At 47.1% G+C, this 23,202-nt stretch overlaps 1 protein-coding gene across 1 annotated transcript in view; it reads right to left on the reverse strand.

The window, feature by feature from the left end:
• Nucleotides 1–22,752, reverse strand: part of P3H2 (prolyl 3-hydroxylase 2) — a 62,038-nt gene extending 39,286 nt beyond the window's left edge. The window contains exon 1 of the mRNA XM_079315057.1: nucleotides 22,267–22,752. Within this exon, the coding sequence (XP_079171183.1) occupies nucleotides 22,267–22,719 (453 nt within the window). The 5' untranslated portion in view covers nucleotides 22,720–22,752. The remainder of the gene's footprint in view (nucleotides 1–22,266) is intronic.
• Nucleotides 22,753–23,202: the final 450 nt, after the last annotated feature.

Genomic DNA, 23,202 nt, shown 5'->3' on the forward strand with positions numbered 1-23,202 from the left:
AAAATTAAATTAAGCAGATGGCCCACAGAGCAATGAGATTTGCAATTTTCTTCCTGGAAAACTTCTGGTAACCCTAGTTCCAAAAATAATACTAGGAATAGCCCTCCGTGTGAGAAGGAAGAATTTTCTAAAAACCTTTGATCTCTGTTTTCCAGAGAAGGGAACTGACACATTAATCAGAATATACTGCTGAATGGGGTTACTCTCTCACACCACAGGGCAAAACCAAACTGGGTATTTAAACATGGGTTTCCAGCTCCTGAAAGAAATTTACTGTGTTGGGTTTTTTTTCTAGCAGTTCTCACCCAGAATTTTATGTAGGTTTGTATCTGGCCTTTTCTATTATGCATGTATGATGAAAATTTCCAAATATAATTAATATATCCATGGCTACAAGCTTCATTTCACAGCTATGCACTTGGTAAGAACTTTGTTGGTTAGGCTGAAGCGATAAATCCAGGTAGTCAACACTCCAGAATAGCCTTGGAGCATCCCAAAACTCTGAGGATAAACCTCCCCTCCCACCTAGGTTTCACCACTCTCCAGAATTTACAGGAAAAACACTTTGCAGGTTGGATCCCCTGCACACACCCTCCTTTCCACCACTTATGACCACTCACAGAGGTCACTATGGGGGACATCCATACCTGTCCATCTCCTCCTTCACCTGACCAGTGTGAAGGGCCCTTGTTATCTAACTCCTCCTTTTGAGAATTCCTCATTTTGGAAACAGCACCTTTGAGCTCTCACTGGCCCTTTTCCCCATTCTCCAGCAGCTCCCAGCCAAGTCCCTGGACACAGGAGTACAGTGCTGAGCTCACGTCCCCCTCCCAAATTGCCTCTGTCTGCAGAGGCCACAAGCTGACAGCATTTGTTTGGATTCCATTCCTGGACAAGACCTTGCTTGAAGCATTTGATTTTTTCCACTTCTTCCACTTCCCTTCTGTAACATGAAGAAATACTGTTTTCCCTATAAAAAACCTGAAATTTGGAGCATGCAACCTAAATTTCAAAGTATTTATAATTTTTGGTCCATGCACTCTCAGCATTACTCTGCCAAGCACTACTTGCTGCTGGGAAGGCTGACAAAATGTGATCAGCCATAAACAAATGAACTTTAACTTCACTATAGGGTGGAAAATGGAAAAGGAAAAAGGAAAAGGGAAAGAACAAATGGTATCACTTTTGCAGGGGTGTGGGATGATAACCCTGCCCAGTGATAGCTCACTCACAGACTGGTCTGCTATTGTCTATCAGCAGTTTATGGCAAGTAAAAAAGTCAGGAGGAAGGGAAGACAGGTCATCAGCTCTTTTTGGAGATAACACAGTGAGGGGAAAGGGTGGAAAACACATCTCCAGTTCTCCAAAGACAATTTTATCCCAAGGAGCACACATTCTGTGTGGCTTTATCCATTGACATGATTGCAACAGACACACGTGTTGAGCTGCTCATTGATGCTTACATCATACAGAATATGAAGGGATACAGGAAAGCAGAAAGTCTGCTGCCCAGTTTGGATAGCTGGGATTTGGCACAGCTGTCTGACCTATATTAACTTTCCATCCACAGGAGTACTACTTGGAGGAGATTCTTAACCACTGTTTTTGTATCCTGTGCTTCTAGTTTGTACAACAAGTTAATTCACAAAGAATCTGAGTTACCTCAGAGAGAGAGAATTAGGAGAGACTTCCTCTGTCTGGATCTGATAATTCATTATCCAGTGCAGGGGAATTTGCTTATAAGTAGAACACTAAGGAACAATTGTCTTCAGCAGGAGCTTCATGGAGCTGGCTCAGACCCCTGCCATGACCTTCTCCTGCTCACCAGCTCCCTGCGAGGACAGGAGGCTCCCTGAATGCCAGAGCCATACCCTGCAGCTCTGCCCCTGCCCTCCAGACCCCTCCCCATGAATCTGGCACGGGTTTCCAGCAGCATCTCCCACTCCTGCTGCCGTGGACAGCACGTGTGGCCACTGCACTGCACACCATTCACAAGGGCTCAGCACCACCAACCCTCCTGCCCTGGGAACTGGAGAATCCCACTGAACAACAGGAAGCATTAAATCAGCATCTCCTCTGGAAAAACACCACAGGAACCACTCATGGGACTGCTCTTGCTCTTTTGGCCCTGAAAGCACCTTCCTCAGCAAATGAGCCTTCTCTGACAGGAAATGCTCCTCTGTCCATCCCACCATCTCCAAAACATCTGCACACGCTGTCAGTGCTGGGGGTAGCAGCATCCCCCAGCTGAGCCTGTGCCAGAGAAGAGCCTGCCCTGCAGGAAGAGCCCTTCCACAAGCACTCTGCTCCTTCCCTGCACAGAGCCAGCTCAGCCTGGCACCCCAACACAAAGATCACACCTGCCCCACCATGAGCCCACTGCTGCAGAAATGCCAGGGCTGGAATAACTTGAAGAATGTGGGCTGCTCTTGCAAACAGCCTCTCACAACAACATCAGACCTGGCATTCCCACTGCAGGGCACCAGCAGAAGAAATGCCAGGTCTGTGCTTTGGGGAAAGTGGAACCAAGTTAAACACACGTCCAGCAGACTTGAGGCAGGCACAGGAGGCAAGAGAAAATTACTCTGTAAATGTTTATCTAGGTATCAGGAAAAAGAATACAACTTCAAGGTAATTTTCTTTTGGGAATTCAGGATTTTCCTCAGGAGGATTTTAAAAATGCATATAATAATCTGTCATGTACCTATCTCAAGCAGATGGCTGGACTACATATTTTTTTAAAGTATCTCTCAATGCAGCATTCACAGCAATCTATGATCTTTGAGAATTAATTACAATTTCTGAAAGACCTTGAGCGCTTTTAATTCACAAAATTTGCCAGGCCAGATCATTTGCCCCAGTTCTTAATGAACCACTGTATTTGCTAACTGCCTTTTATATAGAAAACAAGCATCCTGTTTGTGGTCTGAACATGTTTTTCTGTCCTTCCTTGAGGGCCCAGGGCTGGCCACGCTTGGGGACCTTTATTGTAACTGAATACAGCTGCTCTCTGTGTCAGTTGCATAAAAACAAAAACTGAAAGCAAACTTCCTCCTCCCCCAATACCATTAATCATGTGTTTTCCAGTGCACACAAACATTACTAAGAGTAACAACAACAATAACGAAAAGCCTGGGACAAATAGGTTGTCTTATTAGAAAATCCAAATGTAGTTTCTGCAGTTCATTCTGTCCACAGTTCATTATTGCAAGGAGCTGCAGAGGAGCAGAATGGCAGGCAATAGTTCATGAGACATCTGGTATTGGGCTCAAGCTTATCTGGGAGGGATCTTAATTGCAACAAAAAATTCGTAATTAAGGTTGGAATCCCTAACAACCCTCCCAGCACCCAAACAGGAAATTCCAGGTAGGAAACTGTTTCTCATCCAACTCTGCCTCCTCCTGAGACCAGAAGTCGAAGGAGCCCTGTGCTGGCCAGGCAGCTCTGATTTTGTGCTGAACCCAATGGTACAGACACGGAAAAGAGATGAAAAAGAGCTGCTGGACATCTTTGAAAACAAAGAAGAAAACTGACCTGTAGAGCAAGCTCAGTGTGTCAGGGGCAGACAGGCAGCCACCAGTGCACCACTGTCACCATCAGCCTTCTCCTCAGCTGGTACCTCCAGCTTCTGCCAAATTTACTGCTCCCACCAGGGCACTCTGAGCCTCTGACTGTTTCCTCATGCTGGGAAACATGCCTTTCAACTGAAGATCTATTGCTTGAGAGGCATCAACAAATCACCTGATGAAATCTACATAAGCACTTGACACCTTATAGGATAAAAATAGCCAAAGGAAACTGGGATTAATCCCAAAACACACTAGACAATCCACATTATTCAGATGGTGATATACCTGTCTCATTCCCAGTCCTTCATCGCCTCAAGCAAGATAAATGGCAAAGAAAACAAACCAACACCCTCTAAACTTTCCTTCTGCATGGATCCAGTTTCCAGGAGACTATCCTGCCTTGGCTGTGAGCTGGAAAATAATAAACCAGAGCTCTGCTCTTCCTCAAGGGCCAAGATGAAGAAGCTGTGCACAACCAAGAATGAAAAATCCCATGACTCTCCACATTTTCCAAGCTCTGCTCCAGGCTGGCTGCTTATAAGTGAAGTTGTGAAAGAAGTACAGCAACTCTCCTCCTAGAAACAGTTTTGGTCACATGTCACAACACAGGCATCTTCCAGCATCTTCCCCATCTGCCTCCCTGAATCAGCACCACAGCAAACTCCCAAACCAGCAAGGTTTCCCATCAATAAGTGCCACAGGAGCGAGCACACAGCTCAAAATGTGACAGCCAGAAAGTGTCCTGAGTCCCCAAGAATGAAGCAGGAAGCCAAACATCTCCCCAAGAAGCCAACACCAATGTTTGCCTTTGAAACTTCAATTCATGCATGGAAAAGACAAGAAAATCCAGGTCAGTCCTCTGCTCTTTCCCTGAAGGATGAATCAAGTCCCTCAATTCTATTTTTAGCTGAAACCACTGGGAGGTCTGCAAGGGTGGAAAAACCTGAGAACTCTGAGATGCAGCCTACATCATGTCTGGGCTGCATCTCTGTGACTCAGCAAGCTGTGAGGGGGTAAAATCAGCATCTGTGGTGACCAAGAGCCTCCCCTCTCCTTGCAAAAATGTGCAGATGTGGCACAGCCAGACTCTGAGCAAGCAATGTATCTGGAGATGAAATAAAAATACTTTCCTTATCTAGCTGATTACAGCAAGGCTTTTTCAAAATGTCAGCTGTCTCAGGGCAGCTCTAGCACCACAGCTTTTATGGCAAAATGGTTTCCTGCATATCACCCAGAGGGATCCAGGGGCAATGCCAGCCTCCACTCAAAGACATGGCAAAATACACTCAAAAACTTCTGTCTTGGAAAGATTAAGAAAAGACCAAGAGTGTGTCTCCTAATCTCATCCCTTCACAAGTGTGTATGCACCAAGAGCTGCTCCCCCTCACACCCCACTTGTGGGTTTGGTTAGGTCTAACCAGAATTACAGGGTGGCCAAGAGTGGCTGTACTGATGAGCCTGACAGCATCTGGCATGGGAAGGACATGAATTGCAGGTGTCAATTCACAGAAACACATTTAGAGCAAACATTCACAGCTTGCTAATGAACAGATAATTCTTGTCCTCCTGCCAGCACACACAACTCAGCCCCCCCTTATGGTGTGGTGAAGCCTCTTTCCTTCTGCAGTTACCTGCAATGAAAACGTGTAGAGCAAACCCTCCCACTGCACAGGAGTCTGAATGACTACACCACTCAAATTAATTTAAAACATTAAGAAAGGGATGGATTTCACATCACTGGAGAAGCTCATGCTCTCCAAAGCAGGGCAGAGAAGCCCTGTTGGTCCACTGCCCACTGCCACCCTTCTGGCATACATTGCTTTTTTTGGTTTCTTTTTTTAACATTTTCTATGGAAGGAAACTTAGTGGGCTCTTTTAATCTTCTAAACTGATTGATTCCAACAAGACATGGTGTGACCTGTGGCAAAGCTCATGATCACACTTCTAGTGCCTTTGTATCTTTTGATCTTACCATGGGGTGAGTGCCTGATGCCCAGCAGATTCTGACCACAGGCACAAGTCAAGAGCAGGGAACTCTCATTCCTGCTTTCACCTTGCAGAACTTGTACACTCCCAGTAATTTATTCACCACATCAGTGCAAGCACTGCAGGCTCTGTGAGATGAAACAACTCCAAAATCTGTACACCTGTTACTGGCTCTGAGCATCCCATCCTCTAACACAGAGAAGAATTACACAAGGGCTTTGTGCAGTTAACACATGAAAAAATCATTAGTTAGAGGGGCGGAAAAAAGCCATAACCACCACGAAAGAGGAAAGCTGTTAGATGGAGTTTTTGTGCTTATTCATTCAGCTAAGGTAAACTTCTTGCCTTGGACCTCCCATAGCACAGCCAGAATTAACAGCTTTCTTTCTCAGGACCAAGAAATCTTCTCATCTTCTTCTTTCAACAACTTTGGATTGGATATGAGCAAGCAACATCAATCATTTCTGCCTGATTGCTACCTTGCTGCTTAAGCAAAAAAATGATGTGATTAATGAAATTTTGAGGGAGAAAACAAAGGCTGAACTAAACACAGAACATCAGCTAAGCACTGTGAACTTTTCTTAAATTCCCTAGAAATGAGAAGCAGCTGCCTGGCACCAATTCCCCCAGCAGCAGTAACTGCAGCATTTGGAGCAGCTCTGGGTGCTTCTGGAAATAGACATGATCTTGTGCCAAAGAAAATAATCCCTTAATTTTAAAGGTGTCTGAATATAAAAAAGGCTGAAAATGAGAGTGTCTGGGGAGGCACATGTAATGCATTGCCTGGTGTCTAAAATGGTCTTTCCCTCTACAAGTATAAGCAAGTGGAACTTTATTTAAACTGGTAACTTTTGGGGTTCAAATAAAAACCTTTTTCGCTTGATGATCAGTTTGCCATCAATTTCATTTGTTTGGGCTCAGACCACTCAAAAAAAAAAAAAAAAAAAAAAGGGGGGGGGGCAAAAATTAAAATATTTTGTAAATTCCAGCAATATTTCTCAGCAAAGAAAATTCCTTAGCAGCTCCATGTAGTGGCTGCTGGCAGAGGTTTGCCTAAATTTTTTAACAGGATATTTTAGCCTCTCTACATAGCAGTGGTATACACTGTTATTGTCTCCTTGGGTGAAACCAGATGAGATGAAAAATTGGTAAAAAATTACATTTTTTTTATAAAACTCTTCTGATCTATGTTAAAAGTAGCAGGAAAAGTCAGGCTAGAAGCAACGTGGATGGGGCTTGGTGGGAAGGAGATATTTGTGCTGAGGAGATCTTGTACCATTCTGGGCAGGGCTGAAGTTCCTCTGCCAGGAATACTGCCCCTAAGAGAAGGAGCAATAGAGAAATCTTCTGACTGTTCACACCACAATGCTCTGCTAAACCAATGGGGAATCAGTGACTTAATACACAAAGCTCTGGAACAAATTTTAGAGAGAAAGTAGGGAAAAGTCCCCCCAGAGCACATCATGAAACTCTGGAGTTATTTAAAGCACAGAAAATACCAAGAATGGCCCATGAAACAGCAGCTGTTTGGGACTGGTCTGTCATAAGCTACTCTAAAGAAAGCACTGAATATCCTAATTATGTTGAAAATTATACAGGTCACCTTCCATATTTAGTACAGAGCGGCACAGAGATAGCCAGGGGACAGGACACATTCTTATTTTTTAACATGATGCCACCCAGCTCCATATGCAGTCTTGGCCTTCTCCCCTATTATTTAAACTACAATAAGCTGTGCTCTGCATTCAAGGAAAAAAGGGGGGTGAGGAATGAATCCAGACCTTTGTGGGGAAGGTTGCAGTGAGAAGGTTGGCTGCCTTTCCGTGGTTACTGAGGTAATGAAACTTCAACAGGGCCTTACACAATGTCAGAGTGGAAGAAATTCAAAGCATCTACAAGAAGGGTTTTAAGTTACTCAAAAGCCTTACTGATAGGATTTCAGAGCCAGCTACTCTGTTTGGACACCAACGTGCAAGTGAACACATCTCTCCAAACCACACGCAGCCAGGCTGTTCACACTGCCAGTCCTGTCCCAGCCATTCATAAACCAGCAGGGCAGATCAAATAAATGACTTCATTCCTCTGGGGATATGAGCAAATGAGAACAAAGAAGCAAACAGCTACAAATTCAGGGTGCCATATTTTTGGCAAGTTTTCTTCTGTTGGGGAACTAGAAAAGATTCAAGGAATACAACAGCTACACTCATCCCTAAAGCTCTGCACGCATGAGTGCACAGCAGTGTGTATGCACAAGCAAGCTCCCAGATCTCCCAAATTTACAAGCCTGCCTGCCCAGCTCTGTGGACGATTTCACACAGCAGTTTAACACACTAACACTTGTGCAATTGGATACAAAAATGTACATCGGGGATAAAGCTGGGTTTGGAGCACTGCATCCCATGCCAGGGAAGTGTATCCTTTTTGCTAAGGCAAAAGCCAAAAGCTCTTGGAAAGTCTTATTTATAGTAGAAAAGGTGTTTATGGACAGGCTAAGACACTCCCAGTTGCTAACCTGGGACCCATCAAAACACCAATCATTGTGAATTTTCTTCTGCAGCAATCCATGTCTCTGTAGATCAGAAAGAAATGCGTTACCAATTTTACCAATTTTCTATTGGTAAATAAGTTTTCTATTGTAAATAAGAAATCTTCTACTATGATCTAGGAAAAAAAGCAAAAACAAATTTAGGACATGTTTCAGTAAGGTGAAAATGCAATGCACACTACCTGAGAATAATCCTGGTTAATCTCTCTGCCTACTGAGGATGAGCCCCTCCTAGGAAGGACCAAACCCCTGTGAGGCAGTGCCTGCTCCTCCCCACACCTGGCACACAGGCTTTAGGGAGGTGAAAGCAAAGCTACATGGCCTTCAAAACCTTCCCAAGTGACAAGCTGAGAGGCAACAAACAGCACTGTTTGGCTCTGTGCAGGGTTGGTAATGGTAACTGTGAGCTATTACCATCAGCTCCCTCTTTCCCAGCCTCAGTGAACCTGCCTGGCTGCTGCAGCCAACCAGGAACTCTTGCTCCTTATTACTGCAGGAAGAAGTTCAAACTCAACCTATTGGCGAGTTCCTCTTTTCAGAACAAACCAAAGCCATCACTATTCATCCTCCTCAAACCCTGGTACAGGCAAGGTGCTTCTCAATACAGCTCCTCCTCCAGTCTGGCACAGGAGTCTGCCAAACACCATTTGATGCTGTGACTCCTTTCCCTATCCGCTTTGCCACTTCTCTTCCCTGACCCACATTTCTCACTTACACTTCTCTTCCATTCTCCCATGGGTGGAAGACAAACTGAAATCTGCTCCAGAGCTGAAATTTCAGTTCACCTCATGAATTTGAAATCAAGCAGAGTATCAGCCTTCCAAAACAAATCTTGATGGATGTTGAAATAATTATTTTGCCAGCAATGATTTTTGTTTGTTTAAGTAAAGCAATATGAGAAAGATAAAGTCTTGCTGGAAAGGGAGAATCCCCCTCAGCAACTTCTCCTCAAGCAGTGCAGTTGAGACAGGACTGAGCTGTCAGCCCTGCCCAGCCCCATGGCTGATGGGTCTGACTCTCCTTGCAGCAGCTCATGCTGACTGTAGAGATCTTGCTAGTGAGGTTCACCAGAAAGAAGTAGGCATGTAAGTAGAAAAGATTCACAGGGTAATTTATGGTGAGCTGTAGAATGGGATTTCTGCCATTGGGACAGTTTAGGACTGAGTTTTAGGACATCAGGACATTTAGGACACTTCATCCTTCGTCCTCAGCCAGATGTGTCCTATGAGATTGAAAGCTGCTGCCCTTGGACAAGGCAGCTGGCTTTTCACATTCAGTCCCAGGTCCCAACCAGAAAATGCTTGTAACTCAGGAACCACTCCAAAGAAACCCTTGAGTCACATTTCTTACAGTGATCCTATCAGGCTCTGAAGGCCCAAAACAAGGAGAACCATTATTCTGCAGCCTGGCAATGATTTCGGACTCCCACTCATCTAAAATGCTCATTTCCCCAGATCCTAGGAAACATTATCAGGTTTTGAGGGCCCTTTAAACAGCAACAGCAGGAGCAGCTTCAAGGAGAAACATCTAGGAGTAAACATACTGAAGGTACTGAAGTCAGTGAGATCTCTGCAAAGGTAGTGAGGAACACCTGACTGCAAATGTCTGCTGCATGGAACAGACACTGCTCTGCTGCCTGTGAAGGAGCTTTAACAAAGGGCTGGAAGCTGTCGTGCCCTGGGCCTTGCATGGCTGACATCCACGTCTCCTCTTTCACGTGCAGGACAGATGTGACAGTGAATTGTCACAGCTGTATGACTGCTCTCTCTGAGGGGACATCTGAGGGCTCATGCCCTGCTAATAAGCCAGGCAGCAATGCTGACTCTGAGCAAACCACTCCATATTGGCCTTGTAGCAGAACAAGGACATCTTTAATTAATCTGCTACTGTTTATGTGTGCTGCTCCTGCTGGAATCACCCCCAGAGCACGGACACCAGCAGCGCATCTGACACTCCCCAAATATGTGATGTCAGTCGTGGTCTCACAGTGCCTGGTGTGCAATTACGACTGCACATCAAACTCATTCCACAGATGGGCAAACCAGGGCATGGAGTGCTGGGCTGTAGCAATCCCAGCCATTCCTGTCCTGCCTCACGGGCTGTGCTTGGTGTCTGGGTCACACACTCCCAAACAAAACTCAGTTGGGACTATCAGGCAGTTGGCTAAGCCTGAGGTCTGCCAGACCTCATCTGAGCACTGTGCAGAATGAACACCCAGCAGGCTGATTCAACCACACGCCTCAGTGCCACAATGCAGCTGTGCTTCAGTAAATCATCAGGCATCAACCTGAGTCATTAGAACAGATGTAAGTCCCTAGTAAGTACAGGCACCACTTCAGCTCCTTTTCTTTCTGAATAAGCTGCATCACACTCTCATTTATCCTAACAATCTCCATCTCAGTGCTTTCAGATTAAAGGACAGATACACCTATACCATTGGACATTTTACAAAGTTTTATTGCTAACACCAGCAGGTCTAAAATCCAGACACCTGTGAGGACTCTGCTAAATCCATCACCAACTTACAGTGCAGTCCATCAGTCAGAGCAGTTGTCCTCAGCATGGACCAAGATCAAAGTGTGCAGCTCAGAAGGCTTCAAACCCTGCTATTTTCAGCAGCCTTTGGTACATATCTCTGTCTGAAATTCCCTAGCACTGACATCCTTCTGTTGTCAGCCATCACTGGTTGGACAAAGTCTCTGGTTGCACTCAGCAGCACCCTGGCTCTGAAACAAGAGATAGTCAAGTGTTGCTTTTTGGCTTATAATGCTAAGCAGAAGCAGATCTAGTTTCCCGTGCTCAGGACTGCTAAAGCACTAAGTGTAGATAAGAACAGAGGGCCAAGCTTACTGGCACATAAAAGGGAGAACACAGCACAGCCAAAATTCTACTGCAGTCTTGCTGCAGGGGAATCTACAAGGATAACCTCCAAAATACCTTATGATACTCCTGACACTAAGGAAACATTATAATTGAAAAGCTGATTTCCCTTCCTTGTCTTCTTACAATCTTTACTTTCCAACCCTAGGACTCAAGAGCAAACAGCAAAATTAAATACAGTTGGACCTCAGCTGTCTGGGCTTAGCTCTCCTCCCTCAATAGCAGAGAATAACTTCCAAAGTTGTCATTAAGTGGCCTCAGAAAGATGGACAGTAAAGTGGTTCACAGCAATGCACTATTGACCCAGCTGTACCATGACCAAACTGGCACGTAAAAGCACTGATAGCAACATGAGCATTCTGTTTCATTTGGCACAGTAATCCTGATCACTTCCCAAACACAACCCTTTTCTTGGCTTGAGTACATTCTTAAACCCAATGAAATAATGCCTCACTCAGGGCTAAGCACTGCTGGCTCTTATACCTGAGCACTCCCTCCCATCAAACACCAGGAGAGTTTTCCTGTTCATCTCCCCAGCTCCAAGCACAATCGGTGCCCATGAGAAGAGCCAGTGACACACACCTACAGCATGCAAGAGCTCAACTGGCAATCCTACTTAGCAGGACTTTGTTATTCAGCACAGGTTGGCTGCAACATCAAAGCAACCCCAAAGAGCAGCACAGAAGATCCCAAAGGGACTGGAACCCTTTCTGAGCCGGGCTCAGCACTCAGGAACTGAGCTGAACATCCACCACGTAAAACAGCAGCAAAGGGACAGGATGTAAACAATACCCTGAAACATGACAACCTTTGCTATCTAGTACTTCTCAAAAAGCATCATGAAGGACACTGTGGCTTCCATACTGTGCTTTTCAAGATAGCTGAGTGTACTGATGCTGGCAACTCACTGACAGCTTCAAGTGCTGTGATTTCAAAAAGAAAGTCAGATGAATGGTTATAATTGGTCCTCTCTACCTGGTTTGGTTTGATTCAAAAGGATTAGAAGCTAAATATGTTTATTTAGGAGTCTGTCATCTAGCAGGTTCACAGCAAGGATCCAAACATATATTTGGAAAACAGAAGCACAGTGATTAAAGAAACAGTGATCTGGAAGTTAAAAACGCCTCTGTGGGGAGCCTTGTGATACAGTGCAAAAGTCATTTTGCTGAACAACCCAAACTGTAATCAGGTTGGAATGAGTCTCTCAAGATGGAAAATGTCTTTTGTTAAGCTCAGATCTAGTTTGGCAACATCCAAAGAATCATAGCCTAGTCCAGAACTCCCAGAGCTTCAGCTATCACACAGAAGAGTCCATCTGCCAAAACTGAAACTGTCCTGCAGATCCCAGCCATGGGAGCTGCAAGCCTTGTCCTGTGCAAAGCAGTGGCACATGGTGTTTATTTGCTATTTGCCTGCCTTGCAACAGGATCCAAGCTGAAACCAAGTTTTACTGAGCAGCACCCCAGTGAACCATAGTAGCTGCTGAGGAAACTCCAGAGAAGCAGCAGAGCCACCTGGGTATCAGGTACACCTGGGTACCAGGGTTGCAACACTCATGTTAAAGAAAATGGAGCAGGGCTGCAACCAAGGAACCACCATCTGCCAAAGGACACCAATATGTAAAGCAAAGGGAGCAGTGGTGACCAGCTTCCCCAGCAGCCCACAGGGGGATCTGCAGTCAGAGCAGCCCCCTGCAGTGCCTACACTCTGGTGCTGGATGCACCAGGGTAATTAACAGCACAGGATGCACCAGGGTAATTAACATCACAGCATGCACCAGCACCACTGGCTCAGCAAACCCTGTCCCAGCCCCTGCTCCCAGCAGCACAGATCAGGACTCTGCATCCCCAAGCAGTAAAAGCTCTCCCAAAGCAGCACGAGTTCCCTCTACAAAGACAGCCTTTCCTCACCCACCTCTGGAGCTCAGTGCATCTCAAACTCTTGGTTAACAGCCTGCAAACACATCCCCAGGATCAGTGCTGCCCACAGGTAAGAAAACTCCTGTTCATTCTCAGCCCCTGCAACAGAGAGACCAGCAGCTCCATAAATAGGAAAAATGGAGATAAGACACAGCATTTTCCTCCCTTTCACTAAAATATTTTGCTTCATCACAGATCCTTTGGATGAAGCTGACAGCCCTGTATGGGCAAGTGTTTTCCTAGCAGCAGAACAGTGCAATGTACCACAAGTCAGTGCTCTTCCTTTCAGAATATTTCAGCAAAACTTTGCAGTTTCTCATCTGCTTCCAAAGACACAGAGTAATTCAGGTCACAGATGCCCCAGAATAAATACACACCTTAGAACAGGCAGTACCTTGGCAAAAAACACTTTAAAAGCAGCTTTCTAAGCAAGGGAAGCAACAGACTGTGCTTCAGTCCCTGGGCAGTCAGAGCAACACCTTCGGTAAATATTGTGAAGGATATTTTCCAAGCTCTTTCTCTCTGTACCCCACTGATCTTTCCTGGGAAGGAATATGGCTGGCTGCAGCTTCAAAGGAAGTTGTACCACAGCCCTGGGCAATGAACTGCAGCACATCTCCCCACTGCACCCAGGGAGTCCAGCCCTGACCTCAGAGAGCTGTGTGTGTAGGCAGTGCCCTACCTGCAACACCTTGAGGCAGGATTTGCCCAAGTTTTTTTTTTTTTTTTCAGGCAGAAGGCTCTGTGGATTTATGTACTCCCACTTCTAACTTTGACAGGACACAGCACAGTCTCAGGCTCATCTTTCTGCAGGGATATGATGTGAGATCAAGCCACACTGCAGCTACTTTAGAAAAGCCATGGTGAAAAGGACCATGTTGGTGTCTAAAAGCATTTTCGCTATTTTTCTGATTTTTTTTTTAATTTGGGTGCACCAAATTCTGGTGTTGCAGACAGTCCATTTCTGACAACGTCACTTCATTTTCCTCTACATCACAAATTTTCTTTGTCACAGATGTTCCCATGACCCTTAATAAAACTTTCTCCTGCCCATGGCTAACCCATATGTAAAACCTGCTGGCTGCTCTGCAGCCCTGCTGCTGGTGACATTCTCCTGAGCAACCTGTCTGCAAACTCTGCCTGAATGAGAAACAGCATCAGGGCAGGGAGCAGGGGACAGTGGCCATGCCACCAGGCCACCTCTCAATGGCCAGCCTGCACCTCCATGCAGCGAGGGGACACGTTCCCATCACAACAGGACATGTTCCCTGTCACAAAAGCACAGTTGGGGTGCTGTCCCACACCTATCTGCTTCCCAACCCCAGCACGAGCACAGACTCAGCCTTTCATCCAATCTGAAAGAACATGCTTTTCTCAGGTTTTTTTTCCTCCTTTTTTTTTTTTTTTTAAGTGAACAAGAAACTATAAGTGAGTATTTGGCCTTCACAACTTATGGGCTGCAGCAAACCCTGCCATATGTTCCAGCTAATACATGTGGGCTTTGCTTCTCATCCAAGAAAGAAAAAAAAAGGACATTTATGAGTTGGGATTCAGCAGGATCATGTGGGAAGGAAGGGGTGGGGAAGTGATGCTATTTTTGTTGCTGTAATTATTTGGTGGCCAAATCCCTGACCCTTGACGTCAGCCCTGGAGGGGCTGTTGAATGTGACCAGTTTGTGCTGGAAAGGAGAAGGACTGGTTGGGAGGTACAGGCTGATGAGGAACAGCTCTTTGCTGCCTGAACCCACCCACAGGCAGACCCCCTGCCTTCATTAGTCATCACCAGCTCATGGCCAAGAAATAAAAGTGTCAATGCCTTACTGCAGATTCATTGGCTGGAAACAAAAGCATCCAGGGAAGTTTGCACCCTCCTTCTGCCATCCATTACTGCTGAAATGCACTGGCAAGTCCTGATCTCAGTTTCCCCAGTGCTGGGGCAGAGAAATTCCATGGCCCTGAGCTGGGTCACCCCGGGTTCACATCGATTTATCCAAACTCAGCCTGCCTCAGTCCAGATGCACACTGGAAATATGCCCTGTGCACAGTACAGGGGTTCCCACTCCTTGGGAACAAACCCAATCACAATGACTAATTCATACTACCTCCAAAGGAAAAACTAAGATAATAACCCCTCATTTCCTTGCTCCAGGCGTCCAGCAGTGCTTTGAGCCCAGAACCCTGCTAGCAAGGCTCCAGCAGTGCTCAGGAGGATGGCAGTAAACGTGTCAGCTACTGACAGGATGGCTGCTGGTGCCATCCACAATGAAGTCACCAGCTGTACAAGGAAATGAGAATAATCCTTGCTGAAACCTCAGCCACAACTGGAGGAGTACTGGGCAAAAGTCTGCTTAGCAGGGCTAAGTCACACTGCTCATTCACATGCAGCTCCTCATCAGCTGCTGTTTGTTATCCCTGGGGCCAAGGACAACAAAAGGGCTCTGCAGAAGCCAGAGCAGAGCTCTGGGACGTATGGATGAGATTTAACAGGCAGCACAAAAAGCACTTACAAATCCCAGCACACCAAGGCACATGGACAGGGCAGCTCAGCAGCAGGGCTCTGCCAAGGAGCAGCCAGCAGGGGAAGGTGCAATAACCACAAAAATCTGAGCAGATGCACAAACAGCAAGGGTTCCTTCCTGGGTCCCATCCCAGCAGCAGGAGTCTGAGCTCTCCTGCACTATTGGTGCCCAGTTTTGTTCCATTTGGAATATTATCCTGCACAGGGAGACCTTTAGATCAAGGTCTCAAAAAATCCACTCAAACCCTGTGAGTCACACCTGTCTCATCCATCATCCAAGCCACATCACCAAAGACTGCCAAGAAGTAAGGAGGAATTCAGGCTTACCTTGTTTGCTCCAAAAGACTGAGAAATATAGCAGGCTGGGACCCACTGCAAGTATATTTTGAAGCCCTGGTATGACTGCACAGCCATGAAGTGAGAAAGAGGAATTTGGCAAGACAAAAAGAGCAGCCCTGGCCATCAAATGGATGATTACTAGGCTGAATGAAATGAGCTTAGTGGGTCTAAGACCAGTATGTGTTACCAGCTGTGGTCCTGATTGCTGGGCAGTGCTGTGCTAGTTTACTACCAGTTGGAATGATGTTGCAAACTGCAAACAACTTAGTGTTGCTTTTAGATTTGCTCTACTTAAAAGAAAAAAAAAAAAAATCCAATCCAAACACTCAAAAGCAGCAGAAAATCACTACACCTAGTCTAATTTTTAGTACATCACAAGCCCATGGCCAAGTCCAAAAAGTCAAGACTGAGACTCCTGTGAAGACAGTGGGACACCTTCACCACAAAGATGTACCTAGTCCAAATTTGCTGGCAGCAGAATTGAACCATTGGGTCACCTCTTTCCCTCTCTGACAATACTTCCAACTCTAACATTTTAGAAGCATTTCTTCTGAAATGGTCAGCAAGAACAGGAGCAGGGGCAGTTGGGTCAGTGTCCTGGGCTTAGGGCAGGACTAAATATCCTCCTCTAAACCCAGGACACTGACCCAACAATCAAGACACAGTTTTCCATTCCCTATAAAACTGAGTTTATTTTTGTCCTAAATAATTTTAACTTTCTGAGCACTAACATTACCCTCTGCTGAGGAGTAGGAATGCTTTCTCAGAAAATCTAAATAAAGAGATGTTCAAGAGATTAATTCTGGGATCTGTTTATTATCCTGTATCTGAGTAATACCATTCTCAAGATTGAAGATAAATAAACACCACTAATAGTAAAAACCCAAATAATAATGATTATCTGACAGTTTTACTATAGGTCTTTGTCTGAGATGTCACATAAATCCTGCCAAAACAAGACCAACTGCACAGGCAGACCTTGTAGGACAGGTGGTGCCTGTGGTGAGAAACAGCTGCTCCCACAGAGATTTCAAAGTTCAAGATTTTACACATTATCCTGTGTCACTGCTCATGAGATGCTGCAAGTGAAGCCACATTTCCCCAAAGGCTGTGGCTCAGCCCAGGACAGGACCCCATTATCTGCTCAGCTCCATCCAGCATTGTGGCACAAAGAAAACTGAACTAAATGTTCATGGAAAAAAACAGTCCTTGAGTGAAACAAGCAAATTCCCTAAGCAACAATGTGGGTGTGAATCCAAATTTACTCCACAATCCCTAGGCAGGTGATTCTATCTATGGGATTCACATATGATTTTGTCTCTGTCACAAAAGACAAAAGTCTCTGGCCCTGTGAAGCACACAGAGGTGGGCAGCAGTGAGGAGTTATTCAAGGTGGAAAGAATTTGGTGGAGGTGCCACAACAACCATCCTGAGGGCTGGTAGAGGCACTCAGACACCCAAATGTGGCTGGTGGAGAGATCACATAAGCACTGGCAGAAGACAGAACAATCACCCTGGAGAGGTTAAAGGCCGAGGTTTACATAACAACTCTCCTCCCTTGGGTCTGCATTCCCTAAATAGGGAGTTTCCAAAGGCAGAACTGGAGTCAGCAATAATCTGTATCACAAGTGCTTCTGAAGTTTGGGCTCCCACTTGTCGCTTTTGTTTCTCTCCTGTGGTCTTTTATCAAGTGATTATTGTGCTAGTTGCATTTCAGACATCTTGCTGGTGTGAGTGGGAAGGACAGCACAGTGTGACCCAAGGACACATTCCCAGCAGTGCCTCCAGCACTGCCCCATCTGCTGCAGTGTGGAAAACCCAGCACTGAAGATAAAAGAGGAAATTCTCCCCAGACAAGACTTTTTTTAAAAAAAAAACGGCTTTAAAGAACAAATAAACAGCCTCTCCGACAACACAGAAAACCTAAACATTATTGTTTTATGCTTGCAACACATGAAGTCATGATGGTAACAGAATGAACATCTCATCCATGGCAAGGGGGAACTCAAGCCATAGACAGAATAAGCCTGACTCTTGCTCCCTTTGCTCCACCTACAATCTGGTATTACTAAGAAAGAAGCAATGTCCAACATGCTGGAGACTTGTTTTATTTATTGTTTTAAACCCAAGCACAGACTAAAAGGCTTCTTTTATCTAGATCCAAGGCTGGTGGTTACAGACCACATACGTACGATTCCTGCCATGCTTCACTGATGTGCAGCAGGGCATTCAGGCAAGTGGGGAGACAAAACCAGTATTTACAAACTGGGAGGAAGTGCCCAGCAACAGCACACCAATATCTGGGGGAAATTAAAACAGGCTTTAGCCACCCGCCCAGCAAGCAGGCCAGGGAATGCTGTGGCTGGGAACAGGATGGGACAAGGGAAAGGGACCTCAAGGGGAGGGTCAGTAAGGTAGAAGAGAAACAAGGTTTGGTTCTGCAATTGACACAGTGATCAACTTTTCCAGGTTGCTTGCTGTTTTTGGACCAAGCTGCCTTGCAGGAGTTAGACAGGGGACTGGAAGTAATGCTCTGTCCCAGGGCTCATGGCACACCATCCAGGGCAAGCTCCAACACAGCCCCTGAGTCAGCAGCTCGCAGCAGCAAACGCTGGCACAGTGTACATCGTGTACACTTCCTCCTCCACTCTCTAAGAGCTAGGAAAACTCCAAAAAGCAGGGCTAGGAACATCATGGCCTGCAGGCTAGGTTTTTCAGAAACAAGATGACTAAAGCAGCAAGCAAGGGGACATGACTAATAAAATATTTAAGAGGGCAAAGAGATCCCACCACACCCACCTGCCAGGCCTGGAGGGTATTTCTTTGACAAAGACCAAGCATCCAGCACAGAGCTGAAACTCACCAGCATTTGGTAAACTGTCCATGGGACATGGCAGCAGAAACTCATTGAAGACCCTTTCACTGTGGGCTGGAGAGCCCACTACATGCATTGCAGGTTTTCACCTCCTCCTCTGTTTCCACACCTCGACTGTTGCCTCAACCAGATGTATCCACTGTATTTCCAAACTACCTGACAACACCAACTATCCTAGGAAAAGGAGGAGTCTTCTTACTTAAATATATATTGAGAAGCTGCAAAGAAGTCTTGCAAAAACATTTAGACTTGGGCTGCTTGTTCAATGCAATCTGTCTACAGCCTGTAGAGCCTGCAGTCAACCTCAGGAGCCTGATCCGAGCCCAAAGCCAACAGAAACCTTCAGCTGAATCCACAAGCTGTCCCATTCCTGCACTGCACCACAGCCTCCCCTCACATCATGCTAGAGTCACCAGAAACATTCAGATCATATCTGTGAAGTAGAAAAGTGGTCTTAGAATACTAAGAATAGAAGACCACTGTTTCTGTTTCATTAAAGTGCAGACAAATTAGGAAATAATTGATAGGATGATGGGGATAATCACATCAGAGGTTGATAGAACATGTTTTTATAGAGGGATAGCACTGGTGTCTCACCAATACACATGATCACCTCCCTGCCCCTTTACAGTGCTCTATGCAAGAATATCTTGAGCATCTGTTTAGAAGCAGGAGCAACGCAGCCTAGTGCAGCTGTTGCTATTGTCCAGCTTAAAAAGTCATACACAAAAAAAACAGAGCAAAAAAGTCCAAAACTTCCAGTTTTCCACCAATTCACTGCAGAGTGTCATTCATATAATCACAGCTGGGCCAGTCTGTGCTGGTGCTTGCTTTGCAGTGAGACACCAGTGGGAGAGCCCAATCTGTTCCCAGGGCACAGGGGCAGTGGGGAGCCCCGCCTGCTCCCAGGGCATCCAGGTGGCTCTGCTGCTCCCAAAGCAGCAGAGGCACACACAGCACTGGCCAACGTTTGGCTGAGCATCTGTCCAGCAGGACTGAAAGCCTTTGCTTTTCCTACCCCACAGGAGTGTTGCAAGGATTAGTTCATGTATATTCAGCACCGTTTTTCAAAGCGCTGCACAAGAGCCAAACCCTTCGATTTTTTTCATCTGTTCCTTGCCCTGTCACTCCCTCCTGACGGGATGTGTTTCTCCCCTCCTGAGAAACAAACAAGCACGAGGTCAGCAAGAGTGGGAGGTGGGAAGCACATTCCAGGCTGCTCATTTCTCTCAAACCACAATGGCACCAAACCCTGCCATCCTCCCATGCTCTGTACAAGTGCCCAGCATCCTGGCTGCATCATGCAGCCCAGGGAGGAGCTGGATACACAGCAGGGCATTTAACCTCATCCCATTTCCACTTTGGTTTCAAGAAGCAAAACACAAGGGTGAAATGGCCCCCCCAGAGCTGTGCAGCCTGTCTGTGCACCCACAGCAAGCAGGGGTCTGTACAAGTCCTGCTTTGCAGCTCCCCTTTGCAGGCACAGCACTGAGCAGATGCTGCAGCCACAGTCAACACAGAAGGCGCAGAGCTGATGCATCCCAACCCTCAGGGAACATGCCAAGCCTTGGCACTTAGCCTTGGCATGAGGGGATGGTTCACATCCAAGTGTACGGACATTAGACCTCGTGTTTGGTGCAAGTGCAGGCAAATCCCATGTGGGTATTTTCTCCTGTGCACGACTTGTTGAGCCAGAGCAGAAGGGCAATCCTGGGAGCAGAGCTCAGGTACAGGCAGCAACCAGGTGAGGATGTGCACAAACCACTGCAGGGTGCTGTGAGGGATGAGGCTGGTCAGAGTGCTGCTTATGAAACCCAAGAGCATCAGAAAGGGTTAAAGAAAAACTATTAAAACATGAACAAGTCTAGTCAGAGTATCTTCCCTTGGCTCCAATGCCCAATACCCAGACACCCATGCAGATAACAAGAACATCCACTACCATCTGAGAGCAGTGAGATCAGTGCTATCACAAACATAAAATCCCCAGATGTTGCAAAAACAAATTAAGATGAGTCACACATAAAATAAATTTTAAAAGGGTTGTTTGCAACACACTGCTTTGACAAGCTTAGAATGCCATTTTAAATGAGGAAAATAACCTCAGTCTCAGTAGAAGCATACGTGCAAGAACAGTCCATACCCCAAAATCTTCTGGGGTTTTATATATCAATTTTACTGAAGTGGAAGACAAAAACCCTATTACTTAATTTAGAGGAAAGTTTTTCAGTGAGTTTGACATCAGCAAGTCTAAAAAAAGGCTTTGAAATCAGATTAAGAAATCACTTAATTTTTTAGCAAGATGAATTTTGTGTCACTTCCCACAGATGCTGACACTACATAGAATATCCTTTATAATAAGGACCATCAGCTGCACTGGCATTGCACACAAGCCAAATTCCAGTTCACCCCCAGCATTTCCTTCAGGAACTCTATGCATCACATGGCCACTAGAGTTTAAGCCAATGCAATTCTAGTCCCTGACTTGTAAAACTGACATTAAGGCAATGACAAAAAAAAAGCAAGCATGGAAAAAGCAATGTAGCTATGATTTTTCACAAGGTTTCAGAGTGCTGATGGTTTTCCTCCTTAATGTGTTGCTGTGTAAGCACTGCACCACAGGCACCAGCACTGCCTAGGAAAGATATTTGCATCTCCATCTGGAAATGGATTTCAGCAGAATCACCCTCCCTGTGCTCTACTATGCAGGTCTTCACCTATGAAGTTGCCTATAGCAACTAAAAGGTTATGAATGAGCTCAAATAAGGGCAGAGAGATGTTCCAGAAATGCTTTAAACATTCCGCTTGGCATTAAATGAAATTCCCAGAGTTTCTGTCCTTAGTAGTCATGAACAGGAAGATTTACTACAGGTAGCTAGCTTGACAGAGCACAAGTCTTGAATGAATAAGAAAAATACCATTAACTGTCGTAGTGTGATTTTTCTTCCTGGGATATTTTTCTTCTTTTTGGCAAGGAAGTTCAAAGAGTAACACCACTTTTGTCAGGGAAGGCATCAGTTATAAGGCAGAAGTTACTGGGATAAGAGGATGATACTCAGGATGTCAGTGGCTGCTAAGTATTGACTGCACACTGTTAGTTTGCAGAAATGCTGCAAAGTATTTCACATCATATCAGGATAATGAGCATCAGGTCCCTGGAACACAGGTTATGTATCTTCCAGCTTCACGTACAGTCCCAGCTCCTGAAACATGGAATCAGTTCAGCTTGTCTGAAAGAGAAACATCTCTGGCAGAGGGCGTTGGGGGGTTACTGAGGGGTTTCTGGGGGTTTTTCTCTGCAAACTGAAGTCGGGCACTTTTCACAATTATACTATGTTACACTAAACCAAAAACATCATTTCCCCAAAGCAAATAGACAAAACACCCAAAACAAGACAGGAAAAGCCAGCTGAGCCAAAGCTGGAGAGAATCTACGTTGCCATCCAGGACTGTGTATTTCGGGAAAAGGCTGTGACCACTGACCGCACACACCAGTGAGAAGGTTGAGGGGGACCATACCTGGACAGCTTGGGAGAGACGGCAGAGGGGGCACGCCAGGGATGCTCGGGGGTGTGGAAGCGCGGGTACCCCTCTGGAGAGGGCGGACAGGAGGGCCGGGCGGGGCGGGCGGTGCTCACCTGGATGTATGCGCGCTGCAGGTAGCTGTAGGGCACCCTGCGCTGGAAGTCGGAGCGCACCTCCTCGGCGGCGCGGTGGCGGGACACGGCGCCCAGGCGCGGCTCCTCGCAGCGCCGCACGCAGTCTGCGCGCCGCAGCACCGAGCCGAAGAACCGCAGGTCCCCGGCGGGCCCCGGGCCCGGCTCCGCCAGCCGCACCTGCGCTCGGCACCGCCGGCGGCACCGCAGCCGCGCCGCCCGCAGCTCCCGCCGGCTGCGCAGCGCCCGCTCCAGGCAGCGCGCCGCGCCCGCGAAGTCCCCGCCGTGGAACGCCTCCACGCCGCTGGCGTACAGCGCATCGAAGGGCTCCAGCGGGCCGCCCTCCGCCGCGCACCCGCCGCCCGCCGCCGGCACCGCCAGCAGCAGCGGCAGCAGCAGCAGCAGCGTCCCCCCGGGCCGGCTCCCCGGTGCCATGCCCGCCGCGCCGCACCGCACCGCACCGGGGGCAGCGCGGTTCGGGCGCGCTTCCGGTCCGGCTGGAGTGCGCTCCGTGCAAGCGGGTCCCGGCGCGGCGGGATGGCGGCGCTCCGTGCGATGGGTCTCGGTGTGAAAGGATCCGTCAGTGGGAGCGGCGCTCGGTGCCGCGGGTTCGGGGGGCTCGGCTGCGGTGGCGGCGGGGCTGTGGCTCCATGCACGCCTAGCCTGTGCCGCCTCCCGCCGCCGGCACCTCTTAAAGGGCCCCGCTCCGCCGCCCCGCCCGCGCCCCGGCCCGGCCCGGCCCCCCCGCAGCCAGCCGGGGGCGCGGAGGGGGCGCGACAGCGGCCGGGGCTGCTCGGAGCATCCCCGCTGCCCGCGGCCGCCGGGGCTGCTCGGTGACGTCGGGAAATGTAAATCGTCCCGCGGTGATGTCAGTGGCAGGCTGCTGCCGCTGCCTTTCCTCCCGCTTCGCCCCGCACC

The sequence above is a fragment of the Erithacus rubecula genome (genome assembly GCF_903797595.1).
Source record: "Erithacus rubecula genome assembly, chromosome: 11".
Lineage (NCBI taxonomy): Eukaryota > Metazoa > Chordata > Aves > Passeriformes > Muscicapidae > Erithacus > Erithacus rubecula.